At 38.4% G+C, this 22,313-nt stretch overlaps 1 protein-coding gene across 5 annotated transcripts in view; it reads left to right on the top strand.

Annotated features, from left to right (window-relative positions):
• CAB39 (calcium binding protein 39) overlaps positions 1 to 22,036 on the top strand; it is a 48,005-nt gene extending 25,969 nt beyond the window's left edge. For 4 of the 5 annotated variants that reach the window (XM_083506567.1, XM_083506569.1, XM_083506568.1 and 1 more), the window contains exons 2-9: positions 1,969 to 2,124; positions 8,185 to 8,349; positions 12,777 to 12,895; positions 15,961 to 16,129; positions 17,217 to 17,276; positions 17,807 to 17,872; positions 18,784 to 18,927; positions 19,672 to 22,036. In XM_083506567.1, coding sequence (XP_083362693.1) covers positions 2,011 to 2,124; positions 8,185 to 8,349; positions 12,777 to 12,895; positions 15,961 to 16,129; positions 17,217 to 17,276; positions 17,807 to 17,872; positions 18,784 to 18,927; positions 19,672 to 19,860 — 1,026 coding nt within the window. In that variant the 5' untranslated portion in view covers positions 1,969 to 2,010 and the 3' untranslated portion in view covers positions 19,861 to 22,036. Of the gene's footprint in view, positions 1 to 61; positions 2,125 to 8,184; positions 8,350 to 12,776; positions 12,896 to 15,960; positions 16,130 to 17,216; positions 17,277 to 17,806; positions 17,873 to 18,783; positions 18,928 to 19,671 lie in introns of all 5 variants that reach the window. The other variant, XM_083506571.1, reaches the window with a different exon arrangement.
• Positions 22,037 to 22,313: the final 277 nt, after the last annotated feature.

Raw genomic sequence — 22,313 nt, 5'->3', positions numbered from 1 at the left:
CCTCTGCCATTGTAAACTGTTTATGTATTGCTGGGGGTTTTAAATTTATGATATGGCATAGTAGTCTGCTGCTCCAAGTAAAAGGGGGGAAATGAGCTGGGTGCAGGCCCCCTCCATTTGCCTATGTAGCTTTTAGAATCCTGGCCAGAGTTTCATGGGGTAAATAAAAACTTCATAAAAACCAGATATTTTGTTGTATAGATTAATTTGTTCTCCTTTCAGTCCACTTCATATTCACAAAAAGCAGGCACACTTCTTGTATTATTGGTGTAACATCGGAAAGGACAACATGCACATCTCTGCTGTGACAGACTGTGCTAATTCCAAATGTGTGTGTTTATGTGCATTGCTTCCCACAGGTGTGTAATTTTCCCATGCTACAACATGCAGCAAGAATAGAGGCATAAGTAAGCCTTGCCTCCTTGCACACTGTGCTGTAATGTCTAAAGCAGAGGTCACCAACCTAAGGCCCATGGGCCGGAAGCAGCCCGCGGAGGTCGTTTGACCGGCCCACGAGCTGCCCCCTAACTGAGTATAGTTTGTGGCAATTCTCAGGCCTTATTTTTTTTTTTAACCTGTAGCTTCTACTGCCTAACTTGTTTCCAGTTATATATTTGCATTATTTGCAGATTAAAGCCACTGCTGGCTCTAATTTGCAGATAATGGCGTTAGAACAGCTGAAATCTATGAATGGCCTGACTGATGGAAATATTCAGGCTTGAAATTGTGAGCCCATAGAATTGTGCCAAGTTTCACTGTCCATCCCCACATTGTTCCAATGAAGGTTTTTATTTACGTTTGTTGTAAACTGAGCAGTAGCGATTTGCTTCCTGACCCAGACTGTGGGCTATTTTCATTTGTGTCAGGTGGGGACAGGCATTCTTTGTCATGACATTGTGACCTCTGCTCTGTCAGCTTCAACTGTCCTTTTGTTTGCGGCAGGAGTAACCAACCCATCAGCATTTTTTAAGCACAGGCTTTTCTGTTGTATCCTATCGAGAACGCTGGAAGTCCAGTCATGAAGTAATTTAAGGAAACATTTATTAATTAGCACATGCATATTTGATGGCTAGGCTGCTAAAGCATTTATTGTTTCCCGTTTTGTACTCGAATAAGTAAACTGTAAATATTGCTTGAAAGGGTTTACTGAGTTACAGAATGCTACTCATATTTTAAATACCTTCAGGTCTGTACTTCAAGCACTTTACCTACAGGTGGCTTGTGTTACTTGTATCAGAGGTTGTTGACCATACTACTAATGAGAGTTGGATCGTTTTTGAAACCATAGAGTAGAACTACTGGAAAAATACAATGTAAAAATAAACTGATCCTAATCTCTGTGGAGTTCAGTTGTGCACTGAGATCCCATATGAGTACTGTTAACTTCAGTGTGGGGGCCAAAAGATAAGAGAATGTTTCCTCTGCATGGTTAGGTCTCTTTTTATCATTTGTAATTACATACACACGACAGTTTAGTTTTACCAGGACAAGCTTCAACAAGGCTACATTCTGCCTCTCCTGTGGCCCAATGGCAATGAAAAGTTTCAAAGTGGCTCCATTTTTTATTAGCCGCAGACCAAAAACTCACTAATTTTCACTATTGTTAGCAAAAATGAGCCATTTTCATAAACTATGATGTGAACTTGGCTTGCTTCCACTAATTACAGTTTGTCTTGGGTTTATACATCACAGCAACCTGCACTTTGTCTAAAATGGAAGCAGATACTTCTGACCTCCTCACAGCAGTGTTAGAGGCAGACATGAGGGGCTCAAGAACAGGATTTTGACTCTGAATACAAGTTGCAAAGTTTCTTGCTAAAAAAAAGTAAGATGATAGTAGGAAGTAGGATAGTAGAAAGCACTGTAAAATCTTGTTCAATTGTAGTGCCTGCTTGCTTAGGCTAAGCAGTCCTAAGCTTTGTTTTATTGCTCCTAACGACAGACTCTCTCTTTTAAACTTTTTTACAGGTGAAGGAATTGTAGAAGAAGAGGCGTGTTTAGGTTGCAACCATGCCATTTCCTTTTGGCAAATCACACAAGTCTCCTGCAGACATAGTGAAGAATCTGAAGGAGAGTATGGCAGTGCTAGAAAAGCAAGATATTTCTGACAAGAAAGTAGAAAAGGTATGTTTTTGCATTTGCTTCTTTGGGGATCTGTTTTAATACAAATATGTGCTCTTCATGCAGGAGAATAATGTACTGGCTATGTATTAGTTTTGTAGAGAGCTTGTGTCTCCTCTCCCTTTTCTAAAGTAATGCTTCCATGAACCCATTACTGTTCCTCTTTGTTGATGCTGGCACCCAAATGCTTCAAATCTTTGTAAGCAGCCTATGTGGACATGGACAACTCTCCAGTGCTGATGCTGTTTCCAACCTACACTAATTTATTTTCTGTCACTACTACCATCATGCCATCTCAAACCTACTCTTTCCTGAGCCTTGCCTGCATTCTCACCTGATTCTTTCCTATCTCAGACCCACTACTCAGTAATCAGTCGCTTGAGATTGTCCACCAGTATGAGATGTAAGTCTATTAACAACTTTGATGGGTGTAGTCATCTTCTCAAGCCACCAGACTATAGGACATCTCAGCATAAATGTTCTTGAAATTCCTTAGTGCAAGTGTTAGTCTGAGGTTTCTCCCTTATGTTGAATGCAGTACTTGAAAAACTTAGAAGTCATTAGTCTGTGCAACAGTTAAAGGAATGGCTGAAACATGGATCTTCACAACCCGGTTTGTAAATATGTATATACAGTTGCTGAAAAATACCCATAGTCTCACTGATGCAGAGGAGAAACTAGTTATAGCATAGTTAAGGGATGTAAGATTTCTCTCCAAAACATTTTCAGTTAACTTCAAATATAAGTAGTGTCTTTTCCACCCCCACTGCAAAAATAATAATAATAAATTCATTGTGTCTCCCTTGGAGAGATGGACAAATAGTTTTGAAACAGGTGCTTAAGCCAGAAATACTCCCATGCCGGATGACTGAATCAGAGGAAACATTACTTTGAAATTAGCTGTATGGCACAACATTTTGAAGACCAACTTGGGGACACCAGCTAGGAACATGGGAGGACCAAAAGTCTCTTTGGTAATAAGCATAAAGAGCCACATTTAACATCTCTCAAAGTCAAAGGAGTCAAGATCTGGACAGCTTGGAGCCCAGTTACACCAGGGGAGAGGAAGTAGTATATATTCAGGCAACTGTAGAGAACTGGGGTGCCAATGGTGGATGCATGCAGGAACTTAAATAACTGTTCTGGAAGGAGTGGCACAGAAAATGTAGCAGCTATGGAAGTACGGTATATCAAATGAAGCACTGTTTTTTTGTTGAGGAGGGGATATGGGGGATGGCAGAAATAATGATGATGATGATGATGATGATTTAATATACTTAAAAGGGAACATAATTTCATGAAGACAGAAATTAATTTTGGGGGAAAGGCACATTTGTAAAAGCTGGAAAAACCAAAATGGCATTAAATGGAAAAGGAGGTCTCAGTTATACTAAAGGTTGTTATAATTGAAATGCAAGCTAAGCTGCCTCCAGGGTCACTTTTGAAAACCCAAGTTTATTGCTTAATTTGCATCTATTTTTCTATGGCAGGCATGTTTCAAACAAGTTTTGACCAAGTTCCACAGGTGTTCAAATGATCACCCACTGATCACCTGACAGGACCCTTGAGGAATCTATGATTTGAAAAATATGGTGAAGTTGGGGTCTTGTTTTGGCCCTTTGTTTCACCCCTTTACTTATTTTGTCATTTCATCTTCAAAACAATTTCTTGTGTGCTTTTGTGTGAGAGAGTACACATGGATATCACACATGCACACCCATTTGTACAATGGACTTATGCTTGCACCAATGGAACTCACCTCCCTCAAAAAATCTGCTCCTAAGGGTTTAGGGCTCCCAGCATACGTTTCTTATATTCCTGTAAATTAGCCTTCTCCAACCAGATGTTAGACTTCCAACTCCATTAGTCCCAGCTGGCATACTAGTGGTAAGGGTGTTGGGAATTGTAGTCCAAAACATCTGGAGGGGAAACCATGTTGGGGAAGGCTGATAGTAAATCTAAGCAAACTTTAAATAATTTGTGGTCAATTGTTGAGGATGGGTTGGAAAAGCTATTTTTAAAATGCAGAATTAAAAGGGCACATCAGAGACCAGCCTTTTAGCAATCACAGCCCAATCTGCAGTCATGTCACATAATTATGGGCTGAACTGTTAGTTTTATTTTAATTTGTTTGCTTTAGAAGGCTTTTAAATGTGGCCCAGTTGGTTAAATAGCTGTTTTCTGGGATGTTGTAGGAAAATATTTACACAGCAATGTTCACGCACAGGTTAGTTTTCTCTCAGTCAACCAGTACAGTTTATAAGCCTAAAATTCCACTTTTCTACACCTTGTTGTGGTGTTCTATACTTCCAAATCTACAGGGAAATGTGGCTCTGGTTTGCACAACTGAATGTGTGGAACTTTGTTGCCCACATAGCACTGCAGGTTGTGCCTGCAAAAAGGAATTGTAACACTCTACAAAATAATATACCTCTTATAAGTAGTATTGGGGGTTGGGGATGCACAGACTGCAAGAAATTAAAAGACTGGTGTTAATATAGCCATGCAAGTATAAACATGAATGGCATTTCCCTTTATAATGTGCCTATTCCCTAGTGCTCTTAACTTCTTGGAGTTTACCCTGTGAAGCCGTTGGATGAAAGTTACTACCCTAGCGGCGGCTAATTGTTTTATCTCTTGGGTGGTTGGAGCAAATTAAATTATCTTGAAGCTGATGTCACTTGCTTCTGGAACCAGAACTAAAATCACTGTGGGAATTAGGCATTCAGATTCAGGCAAGGGTTTAGTCCATTGGTTGTTTATGCTCTTCACAATAGGATAACTATTGTTCCACCTGGAATTTTAATTAGTAATGGTGGGAAGACTGTTGTGCCATTCCTTTCTGGCTGCAAGGAGCTTGATCTTTCTAGCTGCTGCCTTGGGAATCCAAAAGACGATATGGACTTATTTGTCTGGGTGGCAGAAGCTGCTGTGGAAAAGAATTGAGCTAACTACACAGTTCCTTCTATTTCTAACGAAGCTATAACTCTTCTCACTACAATTTTTCCTCTCTTCTCAATTGGCAAAATATGATCTAATCTTCAGTGTATCTAAAGTACTACTCTTAGAAATAAGCTATGCTATTGAGAAGATGGATACCATGTTTAAAGTTTTGAAGCAGATGTAAATCATACATTTTATGGAGGATCATGTTAAGGAAACAATCCTGGTAAACCAATCTTCATGATTGTGTCGTGTTTTATAAATGGTACCGTCTACCGCACTACCTGATATGCTGCCTCTTAAGCTTCCTTTCATTTCTTTTATAAAGAAGGGCATTCTGTTTCACATTTTAGATACGCCTTAATATGTGAAATGTGATACACAAATGCACTTAAAGATTTCATGTACAATCTTCTGATCATCTTCTGAGGCCCTTCTTCGTGTGCTTCCTCCATGAGAGGTCTGGAGGCTGGCAACACAAGAACTGGACTTTTTTCAGTGGCTCCCCACTTGTGGAATGCTCTCCCCAGGGAGGTTCACCTGGCGCCTTCATTATACATTATACATACTTCATTATACATAGGTGCAAGGCAAAAACGTTTCTCTTTAACCAGACCTTTGGTTTATTGTCATCCAGTGCCCTTTTAAAATGTGTGGGGTTTTTTGGGGGGTGTTATTCGGTGGTTTCTGTTTTTATTTTGATTATATATTTTGTGTTTTTATATTGTGATTTTATCCTGTGAACCACCTCGACACCTATTATTATTATTATTATTAGCATTTTCCATAATAATTATTTATTAACTTAGGTGTCACAAGAAAAATGTCACTGGAAAGTAACATGTGGTAGAGATTGTGGCTTCAAATTTTTAAAAGTTCTCTCTTTCCTATATGGTTGATACACACAGCTTCCAGTTTTTTACTCAAGGGGTACAATAATTACTCAAAATAACAAAATAACAAATAACAAATGAGCAGCTGTTTCTGGTGTTACCCCATTCTTCTTCTCACCAGAGTCCACAGTAGCATATTGTTGCCTCCCCACTGACCTCAGTGAATGTGTATTGCAGAAGTTTGTAGCACTGAAACTCACACAAATTGCTCAGTTTAGGATTCTCTATATATGTGCATATCTTCTGTGCAGTGTGCAAGCCTGCACATTGACGTGCACATATGCAACGGAACTACTTCAGATTTGCAGTGATCTCCAAACTACTATTTACCTGGCAAGAGGTTGAACAACCCTTCTGTAGGCTAAGCATTTTTGATTGAATAGAGACCAAATGCTCTCCACCCTGCAGTGCTCACAAAGTTCCCGTTTATAACCCCTGTGCATTAAACAGCCCTGGTCCCAATTGGGGCTGGAAAGCAAGAATGTGCAGCCTGTAGAACTGATTGCTATTTGTAACAGAGCAGGCAAGAGGGATTTGACGGTTTCTTAAATACCTGTTTTTCCTGCTTAATATAGCACTGCTTATGGTCTTTAACAGCTGTTTTTCATGTTATGCCAAAGAACCTGTTGAAACAATAGGAAATGCCAGATCATTAACCCTACATCCTCTTAACCAATTTGATGCTGACAGCATATGTAAGTGTGCACTAAATCTTTTCAAACGTGAGTTGCAATTTCCTACTCATTGGCAGCCTCCCTGCTGTATCAGAAATCATTTTGACCAGATCAACTCCTGTTTTGAGTTTCTGGAAAGGCTGATGATCTCATGGCTTAAAAATACTGTGGGTATTTGAATTTTGGGACAGTTCAGTATTGAACTCTTCCTATTTTTGAGCTCAGAATGACATTTCTTCCACAACTTCCCCCTTCCAAAGCAAACAAGCCTTGTTTTTTGTTTTTGTGTGTGCTGTTGTTTTTTAGAAGAGAGAGTGATTAATCAGCATGAAGGAAATGATTCTCCTAAATATCCTCAGGAATATCACTTCCTCCTAGGGAGCATGGAATGAATAGTTTTCTCTACCTAGAACTATTATTATAGAAAAAGAGGTGCCAGAACTCACCATGAACACCTCCCTTTTTCTCTTATGATGGCAATGTCATCCACCTGAGAGGTGCCAGAACTGAGTTCTGGCAAGTTCTAGCTGAAAAAAGTCCTGCTTCCTGATTGAGTTCTAGGAACAGAGAACACCTCAAATTCCATGTTTCTTGATGAAATGATGCCATTACAAATAGTGAGAGGTTGGAAAGCCCTTTCTCTCACTTGCAAGCTGTCCCTACTGGCATATCTGGAAAAACAATCAACATCCTTAGGTTTTAGATGTCTCCCCTGCATGGTGTGGATTTTACTTCCAATAATGTAGGAGTGAGGAAATAATATTGGGGTTTTTTTTTTTTTGTTCTTCAGCATGTCACTTTGTGTTAGGCTATCTCTGGACAATTTTGTGTATGTTGATCTATTTCCAGCTTCTTGGTTTACCTCAGCTTTATTTTTAAACTGCCACTGTGCTGGTTTGTGGCATATATAATTGCTCTTGGTGCAGTAAATATTTACTTAGTCATAGAACAGACCTTGCTAGCATTCTGACTCCCCCCCCCCCCTTCTCTCTCTAACCTTTATTCAGGGTGTAACATCCTTGACTTTCAGCTAAAGTATGGCATTCTTGGTCCTTTTGTGGAATATGTTCAGATGACAGCTAGCTTCCCCCACCCCAACTAAATCGTCCCAATTCCCCCCCCCCCCCATTGTAGAGTGTCATGGGTTTACCAGTTATTCTGTAGCTTAGTCACTCTCCCCTGGTTGTGGGAATGTGGCACACTGAACTCTCATCACCACCCCAGGATTTTGTGATCTGGCTGAACTACACCAGTGAAATTGTGTATTTAAAAAACGTATTGCATTTAGCCATCTGAAGCTCTCTGTGTTTTCAGCACATAACAAACACCACTTAACCAATTAGGAATAATTTTATTCTTTCAGTGTATAACCAGGAGGTAGGTATGCATAGGTGGACAGAAGTTGGGGCTGTAATTTTATCAGTGAAATACGTGTTGATGTTCATTGTTCATTTTGATATCTGTTGCATGTTTTGGTGCTCAAGCACATACTAATGAGTAGCTTGGTTTTGGCTTTTGAAACAATTACAGCTTTTATGTTTTTCCTTGCTCAGGCTACTGAAGAAGTTTCCAAAAATTTAGTTGCCATGAAAGAAATCTTGTATGGCACGAATGAAAAGGAGCCTCAGACAGAAGCTGTTGCTCAGCTTGCTCAGGAGCTATACAACAGTGGTCTTCTTAGCACCCTAGTAGCTGACCTACAACTCATTGATTTTGAGGTAAGAAAATGTTACACAGTCTCATTGCAGCTTTAGTTTCAAATTCATGTTGCTTTAGAAAACCATGTTCCCCAAAGAGATCTTCCTAATCTGTAGTTTGGAAAGTGATGGAGAATATATGCTCACACATAAAATTTCTGGATTTATTAATTATTAAGGAACATTTAATACTTAGACAGTTGTTTGACTGTAACATCAAAAGAACTATATTGTCATAGCACATTTTATACCCAACCTATTACTGCAGTTTGACTCCTAGTCCTGGAAAGGTAAAGCACACAGGATCCCTCATGTTCAAAGGGAAGTAAAACTGCTCAAGGCATCCAGGGTCATGATCCTGGGGCCACAGTTTTGTGGATCCACTCCTAATGTTTGCTGCTGCCCTAGATCAGGGATGGGAAAATATGCTATGTGATTGGTGGAATTTAGAAGAACATCAGATGAGCCTTACTTATCTAGTTCAGGATACTGTTTTCACAGTGTCCAGCCAGATGTCTATGCAAAGCCTGAAATTCATGATTCTAAATGAGACAAACCAGCTCATCACATACCTGCAGACTTTTGCGGAGACGTAATATTGAGCCTGGTGATCTGGGGAGAGTGAAATTTCAGCAGTAATTTCTGTGAAAGGAGAAGCTGTGTGTGCATTGTAATGTTTCACTTGAGCAAAATGGCTCCTTTTTTAATGGCATTGCAACAGAAGCCCTGCAGGTGGTGTATCTGCATGTGTGCATTTGGAACCTTTGTGGCTGCAAAGGATTGCTAGATTTTGGTGAACTTGCTCAAGGCACGTTAGCTATGCTTATTGGTACTGAGGTGACAACTCTTTTGTCATTTTGATTATCTGAATAGTGCATGAATGTAAATTGGATAAAGGCTTTTGGTATTCCAAGAATTTTCCGTTTAATTCTCTGTGAAACAGAGTTGTTTGTCCTTTCAATGGATCCTGGTATGATGAATTTACTTTGGAATGTCAACTCTCTCTGGTCTCTTCTGCTTATTGTCATACCTGACACTGTTATGAATGATATTTTCCCCTTGGAGGTGCATTCCAGAATAGATTAATCAGGAAGTCCACAAAGCCACTGTGATGTCTTATAAAACTAGATCCTTGTGATCTGTTAAGGGAAATTTTAAAGTCGAAATTACATTGTATAAAGTTCTAGAAAACACCCTAATGCTAAAAAAACTTTATTTCTCTTTAAACAAATGACTTTCTTAAACTACATTCATTCTGTTAACCAGTTATTTCTGTACTGTCTCCTTTGAGGTTGCCTTTTCCATATATGCTTACTGAGAAACCCAGGTATAGCATAGCAAGAGTTTTTGTTTGTCTGTTGTTTTATTTTAATTTTTGTAAGTCCCCCGTGAGTCCAGGTTCTGAGGAAAAGGTGGGATATAAATTGTTTTTGTTTATTAAATTTATATTCCAAAGGGCAGTTTACAATACAAAAACACAAAATTCACAACATAAAAGCACAACAACAACAACATCAACAACATTTTAAGGCCATAGATTGTTTAATCATCCCAAGGCATGGTCAAAGAGGAATGATTTTGCCTGGCATGTCTGCCTGGGGAGAGAGTGTGTTCACAAACGGGGACTTACTGCAGAAAAGGCCTATTCTTGTTTTCCTACTCCCCAGACATCTCATGGAAGAGGCACACAAATAAGGGCCTCAGATGATGATCACAGGGTCAGGGTCTGTTCATATGGGGAGATGTTGTCTTGAAGTATTGCGGTCCTGAGCCGTTTAAGGCTTTATAGGTCAAAACCATCACTTAGAATTGGACCTTGAAACCAACTGGAGGCCAATGCTGTCAGGCCAGAATTGGCATTACATGCTCAGACCATCTTGCTGCACCCTCTGAAGTTTCTGAACTGTTCACAGGCAGCGCCACGTATAACACATTGCAGTCATTTAACCTAGAGGTTAGCAGAGCATAGACAATAGAAGTTAGGTTATCCCTGTCTAGTTAGGTGTGCAGCTGGGCCACCAGCCAAACTGTTGGAAAGCCCTTTGCACCACCAAGGTGGTCTAAACCTCCTGTGATACGAATGGATCCAGAAGTACCCCTAAGCTGCATACTTGGTCCTTCAGAGGCAGTGTAACCGCATCAAGAGCAAACCACCTCCCATCCATCCACCAACAGTGCCTCAATCTTACCTACAATAAGCTTCAGCTTGTTGGCTCTCATCCAGTCCACTAATAATAAACATAATTACTTTCCAGAGTCAAAATAAAAAAATTCCTTCCAATAACACCTTAAAGACCAACTAAGTTAGTTCTTGGTATGAGCTTTCGTGTGCATGCACACTTCTTCAGATACATCTGAAGAAGTGTGCATGCACACGAAAGCTCATACCAAGAACTAACTTAGTTGGTCTTTAAGGTGCTATTGGAAGGAATTTTTTTATTTTGACTATGGCAGACCAACACGGCTACCTATCTACTACTTTCCAGAGGTATTGTTTGCTTATGGAAGGGATATTAGGTGTTCTAGGTTTGAGGTGTGCATTTACTCTTCTTCAATAGATGTCCAGTGGTTTGTGGGCAGACAGATCTTCCGGGTGTTGTGTATGGACCACAAAATACCTTTCATATCTATTAAAACAAATGCCCCCAGGGAGTTACTTCAACTACTGGAGTGATTTTTTTTTCTTGGTTTCTTCTGAAAACTGTTTTGTTAAATGCCTTCTTCTGCTTGGGTCAGTACTAGTAGCTTTTAGTCTTCACCTCTGCCCATAAAGGACGTGTGTTTATCATCATAGTGACAAAGTTACATCATTGGAAGTGGTAAATAGTTCAAACAATGATGTAATTGTGTATTATTGTGAACCATCACCAAGTTCATTATGCGGCTAACAAGGAAATACTGTTACTAATGGCAAGTCCGGAAAGAATAATGAGACCCTAGGCAAAATTGGCTGAGCTGGTGAATGACGCTTGACTGTTGTGATACGTGGGGTTTGGGTGAGGCCGCTTCCAGAAACACTGTCCTACTCATTGCCGGAACAAAGAGCTCTGGTGCTGCTTTGGGCCAGCTTACAATGGAATTGGAATTTAGAAAATCATTTGTCTTTTAAATACTTAGCATTTATATTCAGCAGCTCAACATCCAACTATTCGTGCAGGTGGGTGGGTAGAAAACTTCAAGCACCCCCCCCCCTTTGCAGCTTCCATTTGGTGTGGATAATATTTCAGACAGCTACTGGTGGCATGGGTCTCTTTCCATGATAACAGCACTTCTTCCTTGGCTGGATGCCATTTCTCCAGTTTGAGCCCATGTGATTGTTCTCACCCATATTGTTTGAGACTCTTGACTGTTACCTCATCTGCATGGGAGCTGCTCATAGTAAAATGGCTCCCATATACTCAGAGTAACATTGAAAGTAAAGGTAGCCAACACACTGCCTCCAGGTGTTGTAGGTGTTGCATGGGTAGGCAAACTAAGGCCCGGGGACCGGATCCGGCCCAATCGCCTTCTCAATCCAGCCCACAGACTGTCCAGGAATCAGCCTGTTTTTACATGAGTAGAATGTGTGCTTTTATTTAAAATGCATCTCTGGGTTATTTGTGGGGCATAGGAATTCGTTCATTTTTTTTCCCAAAATATAGTCAAGCCCCCCACAAGGTCTGAGGGAAAGTAGACTGGCCCCCTGCTGTCAAAGCTTCCATCATCCCTCACCATTGGCCATGTTAGCTGATGCTAATGGGAATTGTAGTTCAACATCTGGAAGACAGTATGTTGGTTACCCCTGGTTTAAACCACCTTGAATTAGCAAAGAAACCCTGTCAACAACATGATCTTCCTAGATAAATGTTTTAAGGCATTGCTTGTGGCCTTTTTCCTGCTGCTTGTAGTAATATCTACTAACTACAAGCAAATGAATAAACTGTTCTGAGGAAATTGATATAAAGAAAGGAATAGTAATGAACACAAGTGTAACTCATCTTGAGGTACATGAAACAAGATACTGTTCCATTTTCAAATGCCTAATAGTCAATTCAGAACATGAAGTTTACCTGCTAAGAGTGTGTCACAGATTAAGTCAAACTTCACATGGGATGGAAACTTCAGGTATGGTAGTTTGGTTTCATTCTTAAAGTACACAAATCATGACTGGATAAGGGGGATTCCTAGCAGCAACCAGTGATATGTATAACTGTGATAAATTTTATTCTAGGACTAAATAAAACCATAACTCCTAAACTTGTGTCATTGGTTAAACTTTGCTCTGTGCTTTATATATTAAAATTGGCATCGCAATAGCAAATGTTTTGGGAATTCTTGGGCAATAATAAGTGCAAGTCTTGGACAATTCAGTTTGCAGCTTTAAAGGCATGAAGTTATGGTCTCTTCATGTTATCCCTTTTTAGATTCACCACTGACTCTACATGCTGTATGGCTTGTGTTTTTTACAGGGCAAAAAGGATGTGGCTCAGATATTCAACAACATTCTGAGGAGGCAAATTGGTACAAGAACCCCCACAGTCGAATACATCTGCACTCAGCAAAATATACTGTTCATGCTGTTAAAAGGGTGCGTATAGTATGTTGTATAAACAAACATAAACTGCTGTACTTCCAGCTTAAGACTAGGTCACACACCCCCTCTTTCTCCTGCTCTCTTCAGTGAGGTATGCTATCGGTGATTGGAAGTCAAACTGAGCTGTGAAAAACAGATGGCTGAAGTTGCTTGCATGGTCATAGGTCTTTGCTAGAAAAATTCAACCAAAATTATGAAAGTGACTACTGACTGTATGTGGAAGAGACCTTAAAGGGCAATGGAGACAATATGTTTGAAGCTCACACATTCATAAATGATGTGAATTACATGTTTTGTTTCTCTTTGAATAAACTGAATCATTACTCTTCCAAGGGAGTAACTAATACTTAAAACACATTGGACAGCAAATCACCTCCTATGTTCCTTTGAGGTCCTCTCCCCTTTTGTTCTTGCATTTGGTGCCTTCCCTCCTTTCCTAAGTTGTATTTGACCTGGTTCACACTTAATGCTAAGCCATACCATGGTTTATCACAAATGTGTAGGCTACTGAAAAGGAGATTGCAGCCATTTTTCTACTCTTCTGGTCCCCACTGCTGTGACTTAAGGCATGGTTTGGCTTAGCATAGAGGTGGCTAACCTTTTAAAAGGACATACTTTGGCATCACAACAAGGAACCTACAGGAGTTTTCAGTCATTATATTTTTAGATAGTAGCAAGACCACAGGAGGAATGATGCAGTCACAATCTCCCTATCATGCCTTCATACTAAGCCATAGTTTGCCTTGGTGCTATGCGATAACTGAGCCTTTTTGCTTAGAAATGTTCACCTTAAAGTTTCCCTTTAGGATCGCAGTTTGGCAGTGGTTTTGCACATAGAATTATCTGACTCTGCAAACTGGGCCAAGACATTTGACCCTGTGCCTATTGTTCACAGAGCAGAACTTCAAGCTGAAGTCATGCGTCACAATTCACCCTGTGGCTTGTGATACACAATCCATATCCTTGTAGTTATGATACACCGTTGGCTCAGGCTTGCCCAGACAAAGGCTAATTCATTATGTTCACTCCCTGCCTTATTGCTGTTTCCGCTTCTTATATTAATTGCATTGTTTCATTGAAGCATCATGCTTGGGTTTTTTAACATTCTAACAATGAAACAAATGTGACACTTTACACCAAATTAATGCATAATGTAAGTGTTGGTGCTGTTTGAAACAGAGGGGTATTTGAGATTGTTTTCTTCCGTACTTAAGGAAATGACATCTCTTCCTTTTTTAAAAAAGAAAAAAAACCTATGAAAACGGTTAATTGAGAGCTTGCCAACCTTAAAACACTTTGGAAGCTTTTCACACAACAGAACCCAGTTATTTTTCTTTGCTATTTTTTCTCCTAATGATGATGATGATCTCAGTTGCATTTGGCCAAATGTTTAGGGTAGCTTCTGTTTTCCTTTCTTACACCAGCTAGTTCTTGAGGGGGGGGAGCAGTATAGCATATTTTTGAGGTGCTTAGTTTTGCATGCATAAATAGCTTGATGTTCTCAGAACGAGATGCTGTGTTCCTTAACTAGGAAGATAGAGAATCTTAAAATATTAGGGAGGCCACATTCATCCCACATTTCCAGACCAATCCACTCTGTACCATCACCAAATGCAGCAGGAAATCCCAAACAAGCAATGTGTTCTGAACACATTAAACTATACTTATTCAAATCTTGCCCATCCAAATGTGGGTAACAGTGCATTAATCGCCACTAAATATTAAGATCACTTTAATAGCTACGGTGCAGTCTAGGTAAGTTTAAGTTCAAACTACTGAGAGCTTTTTCAGTCAAACCAACACAAATATGGTAAGAAGCCATTGCAGATATTGGAGTACCAGTGTAAATGCTCCTGACATTCCATCTCCATGAGGAAGCTTTGAAACCCCTTTCTAATTTATTTGGAGCTTCCAAACAATTAAATTCAGCTTTGTGTTCAGTGCATTTTAAAGGTGTGAATGAGGGTCATTAAGTCTAAAAGACTAAAGGGACACAGCTTATGAAGTTTGTAATAAGTATTCCTGACCTCTCTTGCAACCTAAGCCTTTGTAGATTAGCAGCATATGAGGTTATGAACCTGACTGTCATAGAGAGGGGAAAGTAGTTGTTCCAGAGCCAAATTATCTGAAGAATCAATCTTCTCTCATACCAATGGGCATATATGTTATGATTGTCTTCAGAGGCCTTGCTCCAAATGCCTCTAGCATCAGAAGGTAAACAAGGAGTGACAGAGGCCTTCTCTGGAATGCAGACTTATCCTTTTGAACTACCTCCCAGACTAGATTCACACAGCACCCTTTCTTGGCTATTTCATAATTTGCTGTTGCTGCTGCCACCACCGCAACATAGTATCTTTAAAAAATATTTGCCAATATAATCTATAAACATAGATGGTGAGGAGGTTCAATATTTGTATTAGTGAATGTTGCTACATCAATCCCTTCAAAGGTATTAGAGTGTAAGCCATTGAAAGAGCAAAATTCTAATCTAGAATCTAGAATTTGCTATTTCCATAGGCCAGGATCTAACTTGCATCACTGTGTGCAAGTGGGAAGCCAATCTGTGCATGCAAAAGGAGGAAGGAGATTGGCAGTGTTCAGTTGCTGTTGTATCTCTTCACATTGCTCCAGGGGATCTCCACACCTTTTGGATGTATCCTGGCAACCATATATTAAATGGCAATTCAGCTATTTGTGGTAGATCTTCCTGACAGCCAGGCAATTTGAAAAAATTGAACTGGTGCACAATATTGAATATAAAATTAATAGGACATTGCTCAGTGTAGTTGTAGATAGGTGAACTGTGAAAGTGTTTTGAAAGTGCAGGTGTCTATTCCTATATTACTTATCAAGATTAGAGAGCATCAGTGCCACCCTAGTGAGAGTGTTGCCATTGAAGAGTGGCACAGAAAATGTTAAAATAGTTTCACTGAAATTGTAGAATTTATTTTACTAATAAATATTATATACAGTAGTTGCTGAAACTTTAAGGAGGTAAAAAGTTTCCTGTGATCATATTTCTCTTTCTGAGTTAATTACGTTGATGTCTCATTTTGCAGTTACGAATCCCCAGAAATTGCTCTGAATTGTGGAATCATGTTAAGAGAGTGCATCAGACATGAGCCACTGGCAAAAATAATCTTGTGGTCAGAGCAGTTTTACGACTTCTTCAGATATGTGGAAATGTCAACATTTGACATCGCTTCAGACGCTTTTGCAACTTTCAAGGTAACACATTCTGAATTTTGACAGCTACTTCATATTTATTTATCTATCTAGCTATCTATCTCACACCTTCCCCATGAAATTTCAGAAAAACATACAACAGATAACAAGTATATAAAATCTCATTACAACAATCTAATATCAGCAGCTAGCAGCCATAGAGCAGCATTAACGAAATCACAACAATTTCAGCAGTAAAAATACCCTTTAAATTTTTTTTAACTGCTGCAGGAGCAGACGAGCCTTGCATAACTTCCTGAAGGCAAATATAAACTGTTGCATTCTTCACATTAATTGTGTGACTTCAAAATATCTGCAGAGGTGGTAGGTTGTATCCACCTGCTACTTAGAGTAGACCCATCAAAATTAATGGACCTTAGTCATGTCAAACTTAGCTGGCTATGTAGCATACAGACAAAATTCCTTCCATTATGTGATCTATAATTGGCTGTAGTAACCCATATACAGTCATACCTCGGGTTGCAAACATGATCCATGCAGGAGGCATGTTCACAACCTGCAGCGCTGCGTCTGTGCACGCGCGTGACATGATTTGGCGCATGCGCGTGATGTCATTTTGTGGTTTTGCGCATGTGCGAGCGCCGAAACCCGGAAGTAACCGTTACAGTACTTCCAGGTTCGGCGTGGTCCGCAACCCGAGAATACGCAACCCACAGCGTTCATAACCCGAGGTATGACTGTAAATAATTGAGGAAGATTACATAGTATGGTTATGATAAAGTAATCAGCACCAAACAGAACGGAAAAGGTGAATATTTTCAAGACTACAGGATTTTTAAGGAAAGCATTTTCCCAGAGCCAGAAACACTACTTCTGACCTGAAACAAAATGGCAGAACATTGGGTACTGCCCAAAAGCAAGCCAAAGTGAATTAATTGTTCCACATTGAATCAAAGTGTGAGGGCCTCTGTCATTGAAAGATAGAGAATTGTAATCAATGTTAGTCCTACTGAAAATAGATCCATTTAAATTGACATGACTAAGGTCCATCTTGGCTGCCATTTAGAAGAGGAATTGCCCAAAGAGAGTGAAATGCCATTTAAATAACCGTGTAATCTCTTGTTTTCAGGACTTACTAACAAGGCACAAGCTGCTCAGTGCAGAGTTCTTGGAACAGCATTATGATAGGGTATGTACTTTTATTTCATTTTTATTTTTAATTATGTTGTTATTTAATAATGCTAATTATATCCTAATAGAAGTTTCAAGCTGTCCCTTCACAATGTTGCCCAACTGCTATCTGTTCAGTTTTTATTATTCTTATTTCCACATCAATGCAAGTTCAATGTTTGACAGCAAACTCTTGCAACTGTACAGTTCTAAAAACGCTGGGAATGAAATTGTATATTAAGAAACCTGTTTCCTTGGTGTGCCAGGATAATCACAAGGCATGTGTGACAACCGTGCTCCATCTGCTGGTCACATCTGATAATGAAAATGTAAATCTGCTTGTGTTCCCTGTCATGTTGTTGCCTAAAGAATTGCCTGAAAATTTCCTTCAGCCTTTCCACTTGGTCATACAGAAATTGGAGCAAAATACTTGAAATGTTTAAATCTTTACATTATTTCTGTGTTTTATATTTCTGCTTCCAGTTCATTGAAATCATTTGGAATCAGAGTGCTTGTGATAGTTAGATTTTTCTTTCTTTCTCCATTCAGTTCTTCAGTGAATACGAGAAGTTACTCCATTCAGAAAACTACGTGACAAAACGACAGTCGCTTAAGGTAGAGAGACCTTACTGACTTTAATTATTTTGACATTAGAAAATATTATGAAGAACTTAATTTCAGCAGGTAGGACCAAGCTAGCTATTCATTCTATGTTGTCTCCTGATCAGTTAAGAAAGTTTTGAAGCATGGGGTTTTATACTTTAGGAAACCAATATTCTAACATTTAATGGTTAGTACAGGTTCTATAACTGCAAGACTTCAAACATATTTTTGCAAATGTTGAGTAAAAACCTGGAAAGTTTTTGTTCCCTAAGGTGCCTCATCAATATATCAATATATTAATATACACATGGACACATACACAACCTTTCCCCCCAAACCTTGATTCATATGAACAGTTTCATATAAAAACAAACAGCATGATCTAACATTCTGCACTCATGAAGTTCAAAGTGCAGAAATTTCTATGTACACTGGATGACCCCAAGGATCAAGTCTTTATGCCCCTCATAGAGCTCATGCTTTGCCATAATAACCAATGCTGAACTTGACTAGCCCATTGAGGTCCTCAAAATCTTAAAGATGGCTGTAGTGTGTTTTCTCCTTGTGCTGTAAGTCAGAAGACTTGTCAGGATTTTGTTGGCCACACTCCCCATACAGTATCCTTTAAACTCTGGTTTAATTTAGCACAAGATTGCTTGCAAATATTCTCCTGTGTTACCTGCAACATACAACAAATAACAATGGATCGCATCCAGTTTTTCCTTAAGTCGTCCAAATTATGCAGACTCAGTAATACTAGTTTAGGTAGCACTAGAATAGAGTTGTAATAGACTATAATATCAGAAATTCTGCCTCTTGAAAAAAAATCATTGTGGCTAAAGAACAAAAAGGTTGACTGAGTTTTATAGCCCTTATGGAAAACTTCACCAGTTCCCTTCTCCCCCCCCCCTCTTGTTTTTTAGCTGCTTGGTGAACTACTGTTGGATAGGCACAACTTCACAATTATGACAAAATACATCAGTAAACCTGAAAATCTCAAACTTATGATGAACCTTCTAAGAGACAAGAGTCGCAACATTCAGTTTGAAGCCTTTCATGTCTTTAAGGTAGAAACAGCTTTTAAATGTTGTTGATAATGGTATTCAAGACTTCCTGTAAACAGAAGGTATCTAATCTTACATTGATCTAATACTACACCAGAGTGGCTTGACGTAACTGAATGAGAAGTGTTGGATAAGTATTGGAAAGGGTGGGTGGGGTATGTTGTACAAAGCAAATTCTGTTTCAAAGTCAAATTTATTTTTTAACTGAATCCTTCTCTGAGACTGGCTTATCATTTTCCCTAAAACATTCAAATAAATATATCACATGCAGCTATTTTGAAAGCAAACAGATCCCCTACATTTTTCTGAAAAGAAGCCCCTTAATATTCCATGTAATATTTGTTTTTAATATCCTGTGATAAACAAAAGTTTCTGCATGAATTATTTCATTAATTGCACTAATGAGTATTCTTCAACACAACCCTTTGTAAGCAGTTTTGCTTGGTGCTACTTGGATTGCGAATATGCATATTCAAATGCACTAAATCATTTTGAAAATAGTATCTAGGAACATTTGTTCCATTAATAGGTTAAACTGATGAATTCCAGGAGGGAATAATCCATTCTGTTGTTTTAAATGATGCTTGGTCCTTGTCACTAATAATTGCACAAACATTGCCTGTGGGCTTTTAGCACCTTGTAGACTTGGCTCATACTTTACATAAATGTAAATATTCCTCTGAGAGTTAATATTTTCTGATATATTAACTGAACTTTTCCTATACTGACCATCTTTTTTCATTGCAGGTGTTCGTAGCCAACCCTAACAAGACGCAGCCTATATTAGATATCCTCCTAAAGAACCAGACCAAACTTATTGAGTTCCTCAGCAAGTTTCAGAACGACAGGACCGAGGATGAACAATTTAATGATGAGAAGACCTATTTAGTTAAACAGATCAGGGATTTGAAAAGACCAGCACAGCAAGAAGCTTAATCTCCTATAAACCCCTAAAATATTAAATCCAAATTCAGCATTTGCTGTTAGATATTCAGCATCAGGCACTCTTATCAATTCATGAGGAACATTACTGCTAATCTGCTGTTCAGTGAACAGTGTTTGTTTTTCTCTCTTTTTTTTTAGTCCAAGTTGACAAACCTAGCTGCTGCTTTCTTGCACAATGTGGACTTTCTTGGTATTTGTGTCTGAATTCAAGCACACTGCTTGTTTTTAGAAGTTTGGGGGGCGGGGGGAGATTGTTGGTTCATGAAAGCAAACATATAGAAGATAGTTTGGGATAGGAAAAGAAGGTATTAGAGTAGTTTAAGTGACGGGGTGCATGCTTGCAAATCTGATTCAATCCGTACGTTTGCACTTAACCTTGTATGAGATGCGAGCACAATGTTATCTGTGCATACTTGGCACCATAGTATAAGATTGTATGCCTTGATTTTAAAAAAAAATGTGCAGTGCTTTATGTGTAATCAAAGGGGAAATGTGAGCTTACTGGGATGAACAGTTGTCTTGCAAATAAAACTGATACTGAAACATAGCAACTTCTAAAGAGTGAAATCTCAGTTCATAAGGAAAATGTATATATGCCTTTCACTGCTTTGTAGGTTTTTTGTTTTTTTGGAGAGAGAGAGAGTGTGTGTGATTTTGTTGAAAATTGAGTTGTAGACTTGGAAATACATTCTAAGGGTTTTTGTTAATTTTACTTTGAAGGTATTTCAGACAGTAGAGCTTAGCAGTGACACTTTGCATTTCATTTCAACAATGCTTGTTGGTTTCTTTTGTATATAACTCCTAGGCTGCTCATTTCTTTAAAAAGGATTTAATTTGTACAGCAGAGGAATGTTAATGTATTAGTCTGTATCTTTTACCTGATACTTAGTTTTGCAAAATGAAAGCTCATCTGTAATGAATACTTAGGATCACATGGAAATGCTCATTTCACATTTCTTAAATACAGCAGCATTAAAAAGAAGAAAATCCAATTTCTCTGTATTCACTGGTTTAATGGGGTGCCATCAGTTAGGGTAGACTAAAATATAGTTCTGGAACCCACTAACCTATATCCTTCAATGTCGGCCTTATCCATCTATATTAGTGCTGTGTTCAGCCAATTGCAAAATTATAAAGATTATGCTAAATTAATATCAATTTGTTTTTCCTTGTGGGTACATAGAGAATCTCTATTCCTTTCATATCGTTAACATTCGGTATGGTAGTTGTGATGGTAAATAACTAAATAATTCCCCTTTACTTCAAAAACCATAATTTCATAACTGTCCTAGTGTCAATATCTTGTTTGTTAATGCTGCAAACTATCAGTATTTATTTTTTAAGAAAGACTGATGTTGCACCACTTTTTGTTACTGTGATCATAACAAAAAAAAATCTGCTAAATATATCTCAACTATGTTATCAAAATACTATCTATTCATCTTAATAGTAGTACTGAGATCACAACCAGCCAGCCAACTTTATGGATTAGGAGTATGGAAGTTCAAATTCTGCATGATTGAACCTGAATGAGAATGCTCTAAAATTATTTATTGCTTTCTAGCTTCTTTCTGGTTAAATTATTTCACAAATGATTAAACTAATCTCCTGATTGACACCTTAGCTAATTTTTACAGCTTTCATGAAGGAAGTAGGAAAGTAAATCCAGCAAATAGGATTCTAGTAATATTGGCCATCTCAGCATTGTCATGCTTCCTTTAGTGGTCATAACCTGTCCTTTGCAAAGTGATTCATAATGTCTACTGAAAGAAGAAAAAGTAATCATTAAGCCTTTATTAAATCATTTATATAGACAGGCAAAACTGGCCACGAGATGATATTATAGTTCAGTACTCTGTCCTTTTTTATATTTTGGTTAATCGTAGTTAAGAAAAGGAAAATATTACTTGGCAAGTTATTCTCCATTATGCATAAGGCTTCCACTTTAGGGGGGAAATGTAGAAATGCTAAAAAGTTATGTATGTGTATATATAAAGAAGTTCAAAGATGGATTTGGATATTGGTTTTGCTTCTCTACTATTTGGCATGGGAGAAAGTGGCTCTAACTTTTTTCAAACATTAATCCTTGGAGTGTTGGCATTCAAAAAAAGTTGTATTTAAGACCATTTGATGTGCTATTCATATTAAAAAAACTATTGTACTGGAAGTGGTTTCTTATCTGTGTGAAGGCTTAAAGATATTACTAAAAGTTATTTAATGTGAGAAGTGTTTTTAAACAAAAAAGATGTATACAATTGTAATTCTACTTCCACAAAAGCATTTCATTTCTTCAGATGAATGCATTTCTTAGAAGATCTGGCTGGCCCCATAATTTAAATAGAAATAAAATTTTGAAGAAACACAATTGTGTGTTTTATAATATTTATAGAGGGGAGAAGAACCCACCTGAATCGGATTATTTCTTTTAAGAGGTATATATTCTC

Source organism: Podarcis liolepis, assembly GCF_965112155.1.
Source record: "Podarcis liolepis genome assembly, chromosome: 5".
NCBI lineage: Eukaryota > Metazoa > Chordata > Lepidosauria > Squamata > Lacertidae > Podarcis > Podarcis liolepis.
Note: the sequence above shows the minus strand (reverse complement) of the source record. Positions and strands in the feature narration are given on the sequence as shown.